Source organism: Silene latifolia, chromosome 5 (genome assembly GCF_048544455.1).
Source record: "Silene latifolia isolate original U9 population chromosome 5, ASM4854445v1, whole genome shotgun sequence".
NCBI lineage: Eukaryota > Viridiplantae > Streptophyta > Magnoliopsida > Caryophyllales > Caryophyllaceae > Silene > Silene latifolia.
In genome coordinates, this window is record NC_133530.1 from 25110589 (window position 1) to 25128362 (window position 17774).

The following is a 17774-nucleotide window of genomic DNA, read 5'->3' on the forward strand; positions in this document are numbered from 1 at the left end:
CCTCAGACTTACATGTTTGACGAAACGAGTGATATACGATTAATTCACTTCTAATTCCCTCTTTCTTTTATGCATACCGACTCATATCGAGTCGGTTTCGGGTGTTTTTCCTTGCATTTTGTGCCCAATGCCCGTACTTGTCACCTTGTGCTTCCTTTTGTAGGAAATGATCCAAGTATAGAGAAATTGGGGCAAGAAAGGCACCCCATTGCCTTTACATGAAGAAGAGGTGAAGAAATGGTGAAGAGTGTGTTTTGCCGGCAAGCCGGCAGCCGGTCCAAACACCGGCAAAACACACCCCAGAGGATCACTGAAGTTTTTGAAGAAAAGTTGAAGACTGTGTTTTGCCGGCAACCGGCCCACCGGTAAAACACAGCAAGTGGAATTAATTGGAAATTTTGGTGAAAAACAAGCTTGACCTCGCTGCCGGTAGGAGCACCGGCAGCCGGTCAACCGGCATTTCACACATCAACAAAGAAGAAGAAGTCCTGAAGAGTGTGTTTTGCCGGCAGGCCGGCAGCCGGCCCACCGGCAAAACACGGATGCCAGATATTTTAATTCATTACACGGTTTTGCCGGTTGGACCACCGGCAGCCGGTCCACCGGCAAAACGCAGCAGCAGCGGATTTTGGGCTTTTCTTCTTTTTCTTCCTCTTTTCTTCCTAATCTTGTACAAGCCTATAAATACCCCCTCTTAAACCCTTTTGTACACACAACCCTAGATCCAGAATTTTTACCCTTTCAAGCTTAAAACTTTGTTAATCTCTTTGTTAATCTTTCCTTAATTAGAGAAGTTCTTCAATTAATTAGTGATTGAATTTGGGTTTGTAAGAAGATTGAAGGATTTCCATCTTTATTATTTCTATCCAAATTCCTCTTTCACTATTTTGTTGGTATTAATTCTCTCCCTATTTTCATTTGTTTACATCTTGTTCTTCTTTTATGTTTGTTTGATTGTTTATGTTAAAATTGTTGTTGTTGTTTGTTTGTTGTTGTTATTTCCATCATTGTTCATCTTTTCATTGTTCATCTTTTCATTGTTCATCTTTCCTTTGTTTCTCTTTCATTTGTTCATCCTTGGGTAGTTGTCCTCAAAGACTTAATCTTTGAGTTGATTTGGTTAAAGATTGTGTCTTTTAGTTTAATCAACCTTGTTATTAGATTAAATCATCTTTCCTTACAACTATTGTTGGATTGTTGCATGTTTAGTAGTAAATTTTATCTTCCCACCATGTTTGTGACCAAAGTTTCCATCTTTATTGTTTATTTTGCAATTAGGACCATGATTAGTGAGTAGTCCTCCACTAGGGCTCGGTTTGACCCAACATGAGTAATTTCACTAATTGAATTTCATAAAGGCCAATTATTTGGGGAAATTAGTGAGGGTAGGTTAGAGGATTGACTTTGTTTAGGGGTTGACTTTTGGGTAGTGTCGATTTACGACCCTTGACCACCAACGAAAGTTGGTTAGGTTGTGATTTGGATACCCGAGATTTGACCTTATTGTTGACCTTGGTTGAGACCGAAAGGGAGAACCGGGGTGGGACACCTCTAATCTAGCGTTTGAAATCGACCCTCGAGAGAGGGAGTGGGATGACCCGGGAATTGATGGGGCTTAATGACCTTATCGAATAACCAGACTACCTTGGGAAAATGCGTGTTTTTGGGGTAGTTGGGTATTGGGTTAAGGATTCCGACCTTCGAACCCGAGAGGGGGGTTGGTGGGTAGTACTAGTGTCCTATTTCGAACCCGAGAGGGGGGTCTTAGGCGAATTAGAGTCGTCACCTCCTCACCTAACTACCCTTGTGATTAGCCAAGAGATTTGATTGTGTGGAATTACGAATTGTTTGGGAAGAACCGAGTCTTAGGTTTTTAAATCATTTGAATTACATCCATTTAGTTTATCTTGCTTTCTCTCCTATTTTCTTTATTTAGTTGTTTTACCTTGTTATTGGTAGTTCTAGTATAACCTTTTCCCGTTATTGTCGACTTAGCTAAACCATAGAGTTAAAACGATTAGTAGTCTTCCTTGCTCCTTGTGGGATCGACCCTTAATAGTGTACAACGATAAAATCGTGCACTTGCGAGGTATAGCTTGATACCATCAAGTTTTTGGTGCACTCCCCGGCAACGGCGCCATTTTGATAACGGGGGTAGAGGTCGTCGTACCCGATCAAACAATTAACTCAACTAGTAAGGGTAGTCGAGGTCGAACCACAAGGAGATCAAGTTTGAGTACTAGTTTTGTCTTAGATATAAGTTAGCTACGCGAATCATAAAGTTGGTTGATATTAAACTAAATAACTAAACTAAATAAACTAAGACTACTAAATCAAACAAAGAAAGCAAGTAATAGAAATAACAATGGTCTTAAACAATAAAGGTAAGGCTAGGGTCCGATTTCTCCTCCAACACACCATGTTTACACTCATAAATCTCGTTAACAAGTCATTGGGTAATAGTAAGGGGGAAAACGCCTCTAATTCGCCTACTAACTCCCTCTCGGGCTCATAGTAGGACACTAGTCACCCCGACCTACCTCCCTCTCGGGTTCGTAAGTCGGAATCCCTTATCCTAAGCTAAGGTCAATAAGCCCTCGTTATCTTCCCGGTCATCCCACTCCCTCTCCCAAGGGTCGATTTCAAACCGAAAATTAAAGGCACCCTTCTCAAGTTCTCCCTCCCGGGTTCAACTCAAGTTGGCGACTAGTCTAAATGAGGTGAGCCGACTCCCAACCTAGCCAACTCCCGTTGACGGTCAAGGGTCAAAAGTCAACAACAATCCCAAATAAAACATAGCAAGTCAAATCCTTTAATTAACCCAAACTAATTACCCAACAACTAATCAAAATGGGATTTAGTTATGTAAACTTGGCATGTAAGGATTAATCGAACCCTAGTAAAAATACTACTCACCAAACATACTTAAACTAACATAAGACACATTTATAATTACTTTAAACATGGTATTAAACAAAGTAAAGTGATAAAGATTGAAACTTTAACAACTAATCTCAAAACTAAACTTGAATAAATTAACACTAATCATAGTAAGAATAATAAAGACTACTACTTGACTAATTAAAGTGACTAAACTAATTAAAACACACTAATAATAGAAATGACAATAAAAAGGAGAAAAGGGAGAAATAATTCATACCAACTTGTAATTAAATGAAAGTAAGAGGATAGATTTTCATACAAATGTTGTAAATTAAGACAATAATCTAAATCTAAGTCAAAAAAAACAATTAAAGAAAGAGTGGATTTTTTGGATTTTTGATGAACAACCGCTGAAACTCACTACTCCTACCTATCTACTTCTCCTCTCATTTGCGTCTTCTGCCTCTGAACAAAACAAAATGGAGGCTGCCCCAACCAACACACTCCAGACCCCTCAAAAAATGAATGAGCTGCTTCCCTCCTAGTTTTCTCACGTGCCAGCCCACAACACCCAAATGAGGGCTCCGTCATTTCCTTTTGTTGAGGAATACAAGACAAACTTGAGATTCACACTTGTTTCCACTAATTGTTGTGGACTATTAGTTGTGAAAGCCCACGTGAAGAGTGAGCAAGTAGCATCACAAACAATGCATCGTGGCCCAAACTCGTTAGCTTAATTATTGACCCATCACTCGACTGCTCTGTTTTATTTGCTTTACTCGACTCGGGTTAGTACCTACAAAATGAAACGTCCAAAAGCAGTACCAATTTCCAAAAAGTAATATAAATTACATTATATAAAACTAGACGACTAATATTTTATTTAGTACTAAAATGGGTGAATTAACTTAACTCGGGTTATTAATTAGACTAAATAAGAGATAAAACGTGGGTTAAAAGTGCGTAAAATATCGAGTTATCAAATCTCCCCACACTTATCTCTTACTCGTCCTCGAGTAAGCTCATTAAAACCAAAACGCGACCCATAATATAAAAGGGCTAGCTAAACTAATAATATCCGATGAAAGGCAATTAACGGGCCTTCTCCATCCCTTCAACTCACAACGAAACACAATGAGGTATGTGCTCCGTTGCAAGGCAAGCGGGGGCTTGCGGAAAATTGCGACACATCCAACATTAAGCACACAAATAAGCAATGAATGCATCTACAAAAAGTCAAACCGCTTTCCTCATCTAAGCGGTCGTTTTGCTTTCAAAAATTAAATAGAGAGAGTCATTAGTGGAAGATGTCGTCTCCGAGTCTTACCAAGTTGTCGGCTCCCTAATTCTAGCTCAAGAAACCTAAATTGACAACACGGGGTGCCTAAGAAACAAATTCTAGGCGGGAAAGGGGAAGTACTTCGCTATACTCCCAACAATGACACGACACACACAAGATTCGACTCCATATCAAACCTTTGACCAAAAGGAGACCAAAGACCGACTCTCACGGGTTTCACTAGTCACTCAAATGAAAGAACGGGGTGATTTTTGTGACAAAAAGTAGCCAAAATCACTCTCCTAACTCGACTTGCGAAGCATGCCCGCAATCTAATATGGTACTATATCCAATATCCGCAAGAGAAATGTTAAATGATGCACATACAAGAGAGACAACCGGGTTGTAATGGGGCTTGGGTTCGGTGAAAAGGGGTTGGTGCAAGCACCATTTTTAGGAAATGTGAGGCTAAAGATCGAGTAGTCGCCACATCTAACCAATCCGCTAAACTCTACCCATGCAAATGAATTCTTCCACACAATATGGCAAGATTGCTATTTTCAAAAATTATTCAATACTCTTCAAAACAAACTCAATTTGCAAATTACCAACCCTTTATTTGAGACAAAAATATACATTCTTTTCTTTTTGCTTTTTCATTTCATTTTTCTCCTTTTCTATTTGATTTTCTTCTTCATTTTTTTTTCTTTTTCTATTTGATTTTCTTTCTTGCATTTTTCACGACTTGTTCACCTCTTATTAAACAAAAGTAGCCAAAATTGCATTTCACTCATGTGGCATTTCGATCATACACCTCAAGATAAGTCAAAATTTCAACCCAACTATACTCCACAAAAGAACCACAATGACGAACTACTGAACCAAGGTGAGTTGTTTATGGGATGTAGTTAATTTGTTGGCAATAGAAACGATAAGGCTTAGGCTCAAAATGGGTTAACAAAAGGAAACAATTGACTCAAGGGTAGAACAAAAGCTTATATGGCTATTGTGAGGTTACTTTATTTGAACAAAATTGTCTCAATATGCACACCGACACTTCTACGGTAAGGAATGAGCACCATACTTGTGCGTTTTGACATAACATACCACGTAAGGAGAACTACTCTCAAATACCTAACGGGACCGGTTTGATGGATCGGCCATATGGAGGCTCTATCCTCACATTTTAGTAGCTATGTCGGACTTAGGTCAAGTCTCGGGCCTAATACGGTCTCACAAGGTGGTCGTAACTTGGTTGTTAAGCTAGACTTCCGGGTTTTTGCAAGCAAGAACCCTAACATGTGTCATCAAGAGGCACGAGCTATCAAGAGGGAAAGGACACGGGCAAAACAAATTATCAACATTGGCAACATATGCCCTCCACATTAAGACCCTCTATGCAAAAATTTACAAACAAGATGCAACGTGTATGAAATGCAACTAATCATATGAACAAGCTATGTGAATGCAAGAGTGAACACATATATACATGTCTAAACTAAATGCATACAATATCTAGTTCTAACAACACACCAACAACACAAGCATATCCAAAACGGTTCCCAAAAGGAACACCACATCAAAAATCCCGTCCTCCTCCATGCAAATATATACAAAAAGAAAAGGAAGGATAAAAGAGAAAGAATTGGAAGAATTTTACCAAGCGTCTTCTCCGATGCTCGCATGTGTTGCCTATCAAAATGGTTAGGACAAATGCAATATATATAATATAAACAATGCAAAAAATTTGAAATTTTTGAAATTTATCAATTTTTAGACATTTTTTTGTAATTTTCTCAAATTAACAAGTAAATATATACAAATATAAACAAATATACACAAGGTGGATATTTTCCTCCCCACACTTAAAATTTACATCGTCCTCGATGGAACACAATGTAGGGAAGAAATAAGAAAAGTAAAAGACATGTTTTTGTATTTTTAAATAATAGAATTTCCTCCCCACACTTATTTATTTACGTAATTTCCAATGGAAATAAATGTGTGGAGGAAATTCGGAAATGAAATACATGTTTTTGTTTTTTTTTTTTCAAAATTTTTTTTTTCAAAGAAAAGAACATATTTTTGGATTTTTAGAAAAATATATCAAAAAGAAAAAGAATGCATAAAAAGTTTGGGGAGGGAAATATCCACTCTTGTGAATATTTGTTTATAATTGTAAATGTTTATAAATTAGATAAAATGCCTAAAAATTAGATAAGAAGCATGGGGTGCAACATAGGCGGAGTCTTGCCTATCACCCACAAGCTAACGGCCAAGCCGAAATCTCTAACCGTGAAATCAAGATGATCCTTGAAAAGACCGTGAGCCGGTCAAGGAAAGATTGGTCTACCAAGCTCAATGATGCATTGTGGGCTTACCGGACCGCTTTCAAAACACCAATAGGAACTTCACCGTTCCGGTTGGTGTACGGGAAGCCTTGTCATTTACCGGTTGAGTTGGAGCACAAGGCGCATTGGGCCATCCGACTCCTTAACTTTGACTTGAAGAGCGCCGGAGAGAAGCGGCTACTTGACCTCAATGAGCTTGAAGAATTTAGACTAGAGGCTTATGAGAGCTCTAGATTGTATAAGGAGAGGACCAAAAGATTCCATGACAAGGCCATCCTCCGGAGAGAGTTCAAGGAGGGAGAGTTGGTTCTCCTTTTTAACTCAAGGTTCAAGTTGTTTGCGGGAAAGCTCAAGTCTAAGTTGTCGGGACCCTTCACCGTGGTCCGAGTCTTTCCACATGGCGCTGTTGAAATATCCGATGGAGATCAATCCTTCAAGGTGAACGGGCAAAGACTCAAGCACTACATTGCCGGAACCCCTATCATCAAGAATGTGAGCTCCATTGCTACCTACCTTCAAAATTATTGATTGTTATTCATAACTCCGTCGAGCCTACGACATAAAACAAGGGCGCTTCATGGGAGGCAACCCATGCATCTTTGTATATAATTTGCATCCTAGACTAGTAGTGAGAAATTTGGAGTCGTATTTTGTCTATTTGGATTGGTGACGGAGGTCACTTTTGAAGAACACAAGCTTTATTTTCGTTGACCCTTAATCCCGACATCATGCGTCGGAGTAGTTGTGGAAAACATGAATCCCGGGGTCAATGAAAAAGCTCGAATCCCGAGTTGAAGAAAAATTGAGCAAATTGGAAGAACACAACAAAAAATAGCTGTGTGTTGTGTTTTGCCGGTGGACCGGCAGCCGGTTGGTCCACCGGCAGCAAGGCCAAGCCATTTTTTTGAAAAATTGAAGTAATGGTGGGTTTTGCCGGTTGGACCACCGGCAGCCGGCCCACCGGCATGACACACCTGAAGACTTGGATGATTTTGAAAATTGGTGAAGAGGAGTGTTTTGCCGGTAGGCCGGCAACCGGCTCACCGGTAAAACACTCATACTTTAAGCTGGGAAGTTGGATTTTTTGAGTGAGGAGTGTGTTTTGCCGGTAGGCCGGCAGCCGGCTCACCGGCAGAACACACCTGGTATTTGGAAAAATCAATTGAGAAGAGTGTTTTGCCGGTGGACCGGCAACCGGTTGGTCCACCGGCAGCGAGGTCAAAATTTTGAAGGAGAAATTCGAAAATTAAAGAAAGGGAGAGTGTGTTTTACCGGTAGACCGGCTGCCGGTTCGCCAACCGGCAAAACACACCCGCAGAACACAAATTATAACACGAGACCCCCCTTTTTCCAAATCATTTCTTCACTTCTCCTTCATCACTCCTCCATAATTTTTCCCCCTTTCTAACCCTAACTCCATTAAAACTCAATCAAACTTCCTCCAACCTTCACCAATCTCCTCCAATCATCAAGATGGCCGGAAGAAGAACAAGGGCGGACATTGCTAGAGATCAAACCGATTTGATTGCTCGAGCCGCAACCGATTCTTACCCCGATCCGGACTTTCCCACTGTCGAGTTTACCACACCTACGCAGAAGGGTAAGTTTATTCTCTTTAAAAATCGTCCCCTCACCCCTACTAAGTTCCTTCATCATCCGTCCTTGTCTACCCTTGGGATTGCTAGGGAGACGGAAGCTTTGTTTACGGGGTGTGGTATGAGGGGCATATTTTCCATGCATGAGTACACTTACCCCATGATTACATGGGAATTTTTGAGTAGTCTTAAGATTACCAAACACCGGCAAACGAACATGGTGGCCACTCTTAGCTTTAGACTAATGAACCGGGAACACAACATCACTTTGGGTCGGTTGGCTCAAATTTTTGGGCTAGAAAATGCGGCGTCGCATACCCCACCCGCTGATTTTCACTACTCCCGTGTTTGGAGGGCGATTTCGGGCCTTGATGATCAAGTTGGGGTGAAAAGGCCCGCGACAAGTTGCCACAATCCCGTCATTCGGGTGTGGCATAGATGTATGGGGTGCACCGTTCTTGCGGTGGATGAACCTTGGGTGTTTAGGACCCACGAGCTTGAAATATTAGGGTCCTACTTGTTCACGAAACCCACCCCCTTCCGAATTAATGTGGCTCACTACCTCGCCCTTAACCTATCCAAAATTGCAAGTTCTCCGGGGCACAAGGTCCCGATACATGTGGGTGGCATGATCACCCGAATTGCCCGTAACATGGACCGTCCGGTTGACCTTTCCACGATGAATTGGATACCCGGGGACACCTACTTGACAAAGCACTACATGGCCACCAAGCTTGAGTGGTTCAAGGTGAGCCCCTTTGACGATCTTGAATATTGGCAAATCAATCACAAGAACTCCATCCGGCTTCCAAATGTTACCGCGGTAAAAATTGAAAAGGACAAGGAGTTCTATCTCCTTGATATTGAAGAAGACCCTCCCGCCGACCAACCTCCTCCCAATATTCCACGGGTTTATTCTAGGGACCGTAGACGCGACACTCCCTCCTCCCTACGATACGCCGCACCTCAAACTCACCAACCACCACCATGGCAATTTCAACAAGGGGAGGCCTCCTCCTCGGGTCAACCTACTTATCCACCCTTACCTCCATCTCTCACCGAATGGATGGAGAGGATGGACATTGCCACGGCGAAGGCCGCTAGTGAGAGGGACGTGTTGGGGAGAAAGTTGGACCGGATATACTATGATCAAGCTACCGGTACTTATCCCATCTATGATGATTTTTGTCGACGGGATTACGTGGGCTATGAGGACCCTCACCCCTCTTATTTCACTTGGCCCGATGGGAACTGCCCAAAGGATGGGAGTATGGTCCGCGGTGGCTTTAACCTCCAACCGGACTACTTTGCGCGACCCGTTTCCCCGCCTATGCCCGAGTCTAGACCGGAGGGGCATGATGCCCAATGGTTAGGGGGAGTTCGGCCCTATTTTGCTAGTGATGCGGGTGCGTCGGGATCCGGTGGTTTCGCGGGAGGTGATGGCGGTGTGATGAACATGAGTGGAGACTTCACGGGAGGTCTCATGGGTGCCGGCGGTAGTGGAGGTAACTTCACCTTCAACCCCGAGGATTTAGTTCAAGGCTCCGATTTAAATACCGGAGATGATATCAATGATGAAGATTTTGATGATGTGATGGGGTCTTAGTCCCAAGAGGCCGAGTTGATGGCCTATTATTACTCCCTTTTCAAATCCAAAGCCTTTGGTATGCTCCTCATAATCAATCCAAATGACAAGTATGATCCCTCCCTTTTATCCAAATTTCTCATTCATGTTTTAATTTTTCGCATGCATTTAGTTGATAATTCATTTAGTTGCGTCATATAGGATTGCATTAGATTTCAATTTTGTAATATATTGTCACATTTAGTAATTGCATTCACTTAGCATAATTTGCATTGTCATTTCAATTTTGCATGTAGAATAGAGCATACATTGCATTTTCAAAATAAAAACCAACTAAAAATTGAAAAATTACAAAAACCACCAAAAACATGTTAATTTATTTTACTAATATGCCCTCCCATGTCTATAAATAAGTGTGGGGAGGGCCTAAAAAAAACAAACAAAAACATGCTTTTAATTTGAATTCCCTCCACACATTTATTTCCATTTGGAAGTAATGTAAATAAATAAGTGTGGGGAGGGAGTTCTCATATCAAAAACCCAAAAATATGTCTTTTCAATTTTTCAAAACCAAAAATCACAAAAATATGTTATTTTCCCTTTGAAAAATCAAAAATCAAAAAAATATGCTCATTTCTTTTTCTTATTCACTCCCTATGCTTTTGTCCATTGAGGACAATGTACATCTCAAGTGTGGGGAGGGAAATATCCACTCTTGTGAATATTTGTTTATAATTGTAAATGTTTATAAATTAGATAAAATGCCTAAAAATTGAAAAATTTCTGAAAATTCAAAAAAAATTTTGCATTGTATATATATGTTTTGTCTAACCTTTTGGCTTGGCGCATTGACCACTTGAGGCAAAAGGGAGCTTGAAGACCGCTTGGTATAATCCTTCCTATCTCTTGCTCCTTTTACTATTCTTTCTTTTTGGTATCTTGCATACTTTGAAGGAGAATGGGAATTTTGTTGCTTTGGGTGTCTCCTTGGGAGACCGTTTGGAATTTTGGTGTTGATGTGCTGCTAGGTTTAGCCAATTTGTTGCACGTTTCATTTCATGTTTGTTTAAATTTCCGCATGCATTTGTTCGCATGTAAATACTTGTTGCATTTCTTTCTTTTTGCATTAAGTTTGTAAATAAGTTTTTAAGAAAAAGCATGGTCAAAGGAAGGGAACCAAGTACCCCCATGATGAACTAATGTGCCCAATTGTGCCTTTCCCCTCCTCGTGACTCGCACCCGTGGCCTCTTAGTTAGCCGAGGAAGGAGGGCTTGACCAATGAGTTTAGACCGATCTTGTGAGACCTAGGGCCGTAGACTAGACCTTTGGCTCGACTTAGCTACTCAAAGGTAAGGGTAGAGCCTCCTAGGGCGGGTACATTCATACCCCGCCCTCATCTAGGTTCGAGAGTAGGTCTCCTCGCGAGACGTGTCACATCATTACGCATAAGTGTGTCGCATCGTCCTTAGACCATGAAATTGCATTACATTTTTGTGCATATGACATGATGCAAAAATCAGTTTTTATGAGCCTCACATAGCCAAATAGCCTTGTTTTCTCCCCTACATTGTTTCCCTTTTTTATTCACCCCCTTTGAGCTTAGACCTTTCATTTGGCAAACCCACCTAAATAGCTACATTCCCATAACCACCCTTCCTTAATCAAGAATTGGTCGGTTTTGTAGTTGTGTTGTAGGAGGTGATTTGGGTCGTGACGGTGGATGGCTTGCACATCCACTTGGGTCGGATTTCGAGGTGAATTTGGTTTGTAAATAAATAAGAGGTTGTAAAATTGTAATGAAAAGCAAAATAGAAAAGTGAAAAAGTCATGAAAAATTCAAAAAATGAGTTGTGTTGTTGTATACATTTGTTTGTTGTCAAGAAAAAGAAAAAGGCAAGCAACACCCCTACTCATCATTTAAAGGGGTAGAAAAAGCCGTTGCTAAATAAAAAGGGGCAAATTGATGTTTTTCCAAAGATGAGTCGGGTTTGCACATTTTTTGCATGGCTTGGGAAACCGAGTCGTTGTTACGGTGTAGACGTTACCATTTGTTGAAATAAAAGGAGTTTTATCAAATTTTTCCTACTTGAGTTGGGTTTATGCAATTTTTGCATAGTTTTGGTCATCATTGCTATGTTAGGGCATAGACGTGTCTCATGTGTTGCAATAAGAGATGGGATGTGATGTGTCGACGATTCTTGATTTGAGCCCCACATGTCCAAACGGTGCTTGCACCAATCCCGTTTCGACCTTCTCCTTAGCCCCGTTGTAACCCTTGCTTCATGTTTTGTGCATTTTCCCTTTGTTTGCATTTCATTGGACATAGGACGATCCTACACATTAGATTGCGGGCACGTTTTCGCTAGTCGAGTTAGTTGAGTGATTTTGGTTACTTTTTGTCACAAAAATCACCTTGTTCTTTCGTTGAGTGACGAGTGAAAACCGTGAGGATGTCGTTGCCTTGGTCCCCTTAGTCATGGGTCCTTTGGTTGAATCTTGTGTCGGTTTTGTAATTCTCGGCGGACTTGCCCTTTCTTCCCTTTCCCCGCTCTTGAATTTGTTTCTTAAGCATTGGTCACACAAGGGTTGCTTTTGTCACATTTAGGGGGTTGGCACCTCAATTGGCACTTCTGAGACGGTACTCCCTACCTAGACCGTGTTTTTGCTATTTGAAAATTCGGCCACTTAGATGAGGAAAGTGGACCATTTTGTTAGATGCATTCTATTTTGTTGTTTACGTGCTTTCATGAAGAATGTGTCGAAAGTTTTGTAGCAAGACCCAACTTGCCTTGCAATAGGGCACTCTCCCCTCATGAGTGTCAAATTGTGAGTTGAAGGGGCGTTGAGTGCGCTAATACTCGATCGGCTTAAATAGTAGTTTAGATGAGTGATGCTTATATTGTGCATCCACTCTCCATATCTATCATAATAATGCTTTGTACATTTGGTTTTGTGACTTACTCGGGGACGAGTAAGGCTTAAGTGTGGGGAGGTTTGATATACGATTAATTCACTTCTAATTCCCTCTTTCTTTTATGCATACCGACTCATATCGAGTCGATTTCGAGTGTTTTTCCTTGCATTTTGTGCCCAATGCCCGTACTTGTCACCTTGTGCTTCCTTTTGTAGGAAATGATCCAAGTATAGAGAAATTGGGGCAAGAAAGGCACCCCATTGCCTTTACATGAAGAAGAGGTGAAGAAATGGTGAAGAGTGTGTTTTGCCGGCAGACCGGCAGCCGGTCCAAACACCGGCAAAACACACCCCAGAGGATCACTGAAGTTTTTGAAGAAAAGTTGAAGACTGTGTTTTGCCGGCAGGCAACCGACCCACCGGTAAAACACAGCAAGTGGAATTAATTGGAAATTTTGGTGAAAAACAAGCTTGACCTCGCTGCCGGTAGGAGCACCGGCAGCCGGTCAACCGGCATTTCACACATCAACAAAGAAGAAGAAGTCCTGAAGAGTGTGTTTTGCCGGCAGGCCGGCAGCCGGCCCACCGGCAAAACACGGATGCCAGATATTTTAATTCATTGCACGGTTTTGCCGGTTGGACCACCGGCAGCCGGTCCACCGGCAAAACGCAGCAGCAACGGATTTTGGGCTTTTCTTCTTTTTCTTCCTAATCTTGTACAAGCCTATAAATACCCCCTCTTAAACCCTTTTGTACACACAACCCTAGATCCAGAATTTTTACCCTTTCAAGCTTAAAACTTTGTTAATCTCTTTGTTAATCTTTCCTTAATTAGAGAAGTTCTTCAATCAATTAGTGATTGAATTTGGGTTTGTAAGAAGATTGAAGGATTTCCTTCTTTATTATTTCTATCCAAATTCCTCTTTCACTATTTTGTTGGTATTAATTCTCTCCCTATTTTCATTTGTTTACATCTTGTTCTTCTTTTATGTTTGTTTGATTGTTTATGTTAAAATTGTTGTTGTTGTTTGTTGTTGTTGTTATTTCCATCATTGTTCATCTTTTCATTGTTCATCTTTCCTTTGTTTCTCTTTCATTTGTTCATCCTTGGGTAGTTGTCCTCAAAGACTTAATCTTTGAGTTGATTTGGTTAAAGATTGTGTCTTTTAGTTTAATCAACCTTGTTATTAGATTAAATCATCTTTCCTTACAACTATTGTTGGATTGTTGCATGTTTAGTAGTAAATTTTATCTTCCCACCATGTTTGTGACCAAAGTTTCCATCTTTATTGTTTATTTTGCAATTAGGACCATGATTAGTGAGTAGTCCTCCACTAGGGCTCGGTTTGACCCAACATGAGTAATTTCACTAATTGAATTTCATAAAGGCCAATTATTTGGGGAAATTGGTGAGGGTAGGTTAGAGGATTGACTTTGTTTAGGGGTTGACTTTTGGGTAGTGTCGATTTACGACCCTTGACCACCAACGAAAGTTGGTTAGGTTGTGATTTGGATACCCGAGATTTGACCTTATTGTTGACCTTGGTTGAGACCGAAAGGGAGAACCGGGGTGGGACACCTCTAATCTAGCGTTTGAAATCGACCCTCGAGAGAGGGAGTGGGATGACCCGGGAATTGATGGGGCTTAATGACCTTAGCGAATAACCGGACTACCTTGGGAAAATGCATGTTTTTGGGGTAGTTGGGTATTGGGTTAAGGATTCCGACCTTCGAACCCGAGAGGGGGGTTGGTGGGTAGTACTAGTGTCCTATTTCGAACCCGAGAGGGGGGTCTTAGGCGAATTAGAGTCGTCACCTCCTGACCTAACTACCCTTGTGATTAGCCAAGAGATTTGATTGTGTGGAATTACGAATTGTTTGGGAAGAACCGAGTCTTAGGTTTTTAAATCATTTGAATTACATCCATTTAGTTTATCTTGCTTTCTCTCCTATTTTCTTTATTTAGTTGTTTTACCTTGTTATTGGTAGTTCTAGTATAACCTTTTCCCGTTATTGTCGACTTAGCTAAACCATAGAGTTAAAACGATTAGTAGTCTTCCTTGCTCCTTGCTGGATCGACCCTTAATAGTGTACAACGATAAAATCGTGCACTTGCGAGGTATAGCTTGATACCATCAACGAGAAGGACTAAGATATCGATTAGTGATGCTCCACGCGAATGTAAAGAAAGTGCCCTCGTAAGAGGAATTAAAACAGATTGATTAAGTTGATTGATTGTGGAGTTGGTTAAATTGGTCGGTCATGCAAACGAGGCTGGTACTCAGAAGGATCCGAGCTTACGTGGTCGAATGTTCAAGCACGTAGGCGCCAAAAAGTAAGAACAAAGGTCTAGAATGCAAAGGGAGAAGAGAAGGGCGGACACTCGCGTGAGAAATATGAGGAGCGAAGGCTCCTATTTATACTAATCACGTGAAGGAATTAGAGTTTCGGAGACTCTTTAGAAGTGAATCTCGGAAAGATATAAAAAAGATACGAAAATCACGCAGAAAATAACCTGGAAAGAGGCGCAGCAGCCACTGCGTCTTTTGGAAGAGGCGCAACACGTGCTGCGTCTGTTCCCAAGTGGTTTCCTCATGCGGAAGAAAGATTTCCGTGTTTAAGTTATGGTAGGACGGAATAATTTGGTTTTCCTTAATATTTTATGTGAATATTACGGGAAATTGTTTACCAAAGGGATAAAGATTATGAAATATTTATAAAATATGGAATAGAAATATCCGGAACATTCTGACTCGGGATTTAACGGTTATCAGAAAATGAAGACGGTTTTAGGCCCGGACTCCAAATGTACTCTAATTACTGTCAAAACGACCGTATCGGCTTGTAGATGACAACTAAGAGGTAGACATTAGTGTTTGAGCAATCACTTGACGATAAACTTACGAACTGTCACAAATCGTTCCGCGTAGCAAACATGCGGCCCAATCATCACCGGGTGGTTTGCGGGAGGTGCAGAAATGAGGTGTCTACAGAGCCCCCACTTTGACTGAGGCTTGGACAAGGCGAAAGTCAAAGTATAGCCATCAGGTCAATCGAAGATTATAACCTGACGACTATGGCGACGCGAGGCGGCTCAAGGGGTCTGAGCCAAGGACCTGTCGTCGGGAACATTTTAGAATCTGTCGACTATCGGGGAGGGTCGTTTAAAGTCCATTAGACTACGTAAGGAGGCTCGCCAGCCATAAGAAGATACCATACCTGAGACTTCTTTCCTGAGATGTTTCCGGAGGTGTGTGGGAGCTAAGGTTAAGCGTAGGAGCTAAGGTTAAGACCTAAAAGATATATAAGGATTGTGCTAGGGTGTGGGGCCCTAATGGAAAGCATCGTCGGGAAGGAGGTCAAATATAAGTTCAACTTAAGAGGTAACCAAGGTTTGAGTGTAGGAACTCTAAGAAAAGGTGATCTTAAAGGATTATGATCCTAAAGGGAAAAGGTGATCCTAAAGGAATGTGATCCTAAGGGGAAAAATGTATGAACTCTAGGGAGTTTAGGAACCTAAAAGAAGCTAGGTGTATGAACCTGGGTATACGAACCTAAAAGGACGGCTGGTATGAGAACTTAAAGGCTTGTGAACCTAAGAGGATTTGGGATCCTAGGGTTAAGTTTAGGAACTACTTGGTTACTAATTCTTGTTTTAAACGCGTGCGTTTAAGCTTTCTGAGGTATGAGAACTCCAAAAGGATTTATGGGTTTACGAACCTAAGGATGTTGGTGTGGGAGCTTAAAGGCTTATGAACCTAAAGGAAGCTATTTTGGGGTCTAAGAATCTAGGGGTATGAATCCTAACTTTGGGTTTACGAACCTAAGGAAGGAGGCTCTGGTTTTGGAACTTCTGGAGAACGACACCTTTATCGCACTCCGAGGGGAAACAAGAAATATTGTGAGTAGCAGGACACAGGCGGGAACTGCTGGGGAAAACTGCTTGGGTAGTCTTCAAGAAATATTGTAAGTAACAGGACACAGGACGCAAATATGAGATTATAAGGGATTTAAGTCGGATTTAATGACGAATTAAACATGTTAATGAATGATGAATAATATACATGTGAATTGTTATGCTATTATGTCAAAAGAATTAACAAGAACAAACAAAACAAAACAAATACTTGACGAATTACAGAGGACGAAGGAAGAAGAAAGGAAGCAGGAACTGCGACAGCCTCACGAAGAGGCGCAGCAGGAACTGCGCTCCTTCGAAGAGGCGCAGCAGTTGCTGCGTCCTTTCTCGACGATTAGTCTTCTGGAAATCCGTAAAAAAAGAGGTTTTAAACATGGTTTTACAAGTCGGTTTTAATTGGTATTTTCGACATAAACCTTACAATTGTGATACAAAAGGAAAATAACAATAAATAAATAAAGATTATACACCCTCAGACTTACATGTTTGACGAAACGAGAAGGACTAAGATATCGATTAGTGATGCTCGACGCGAATGTAAAGAAAGTGCCCTCGTAAGAGGAATTAAAACAGATTGATTAAGTTGATTGATTGTGGAGTTGGTCAAATTGGTCGGTCATGCAAATGAGGCATCACCACATACTCATAATGACCATAACGAGATCGGAACGCTGTCTTTGGGATATCCTCATCTGCTATCCTCAGTTGATGATAGCCTGACCTCAGGTCAATCTTGGAAAACACACCCGCTCCACTTAGCTGATCAAACAAGTCATCGATCCTAGGCAAAGGATACTTATTCTTCACTCTGACACGATTGAGCTCTCTGTAATCAATGCACAGTCTCATTCTCCCATCTTTCTTCTTCACAAACAGCACTGGGGCTCCCCACGGTGACACACTAGGCCTGATATAACTTTTGCTTAACAACTCATGTATCTGTTTCTTCAACTCAGCTAACTCTTTAGGTGCCATACGGTAAGGTGCTTTGGATATTGGACTTGTTCCTGGTTTAAGCTCCACACTGAAATCAACATCCCTCTTGGGCGGCAAACTTGGTATCTCCTTAGGAAAGACATCATCAAACTCTCCCACCACAGGTATCTCAGCAGCTGTCTGCGGCTCTACTCGGCGATCTCTCACATGACAAAGAATAAAGGGGCACTTCTTCCTCAAACATGACTTTAAAGTCATGACAGCTATGAACTTACACTTAGGTTTCACCACAAACCCTCTATAGGACACCCT

General features: G+C 41.3%; 1 protein-coding gene across 1 annotated transcript; it reads left to right on the forward strand.

Annotated features, from left to right (window-relative positions):
• The first annotated feature begins 6468 nt into the window (after window positions 1-6468).
• On the forward strand, window positions 6469-7041 carry LOC141655092 (uncharacterized). The gene has a single exon (XM_074462192.1). The coding sequence runs from the start codon at window positions 6469-6471 to the stop codon at window positions 7039-7041; it is 573 nt and encodes a 190-aa protein (XP_074318293.1).
• Window positions 7042-17774: the final 10733 nt, after the last annotated feature.

What these genes read in the sequence shown, in the direction of transcription:
- LOC141655092 (XM_074462192.1), top strand. Translation starts at nt 6,469, where the DNA reads ATGATCCTTGAAAAGACCGTGAGCCGGTCAAGGAAAGATTGGTCTACC.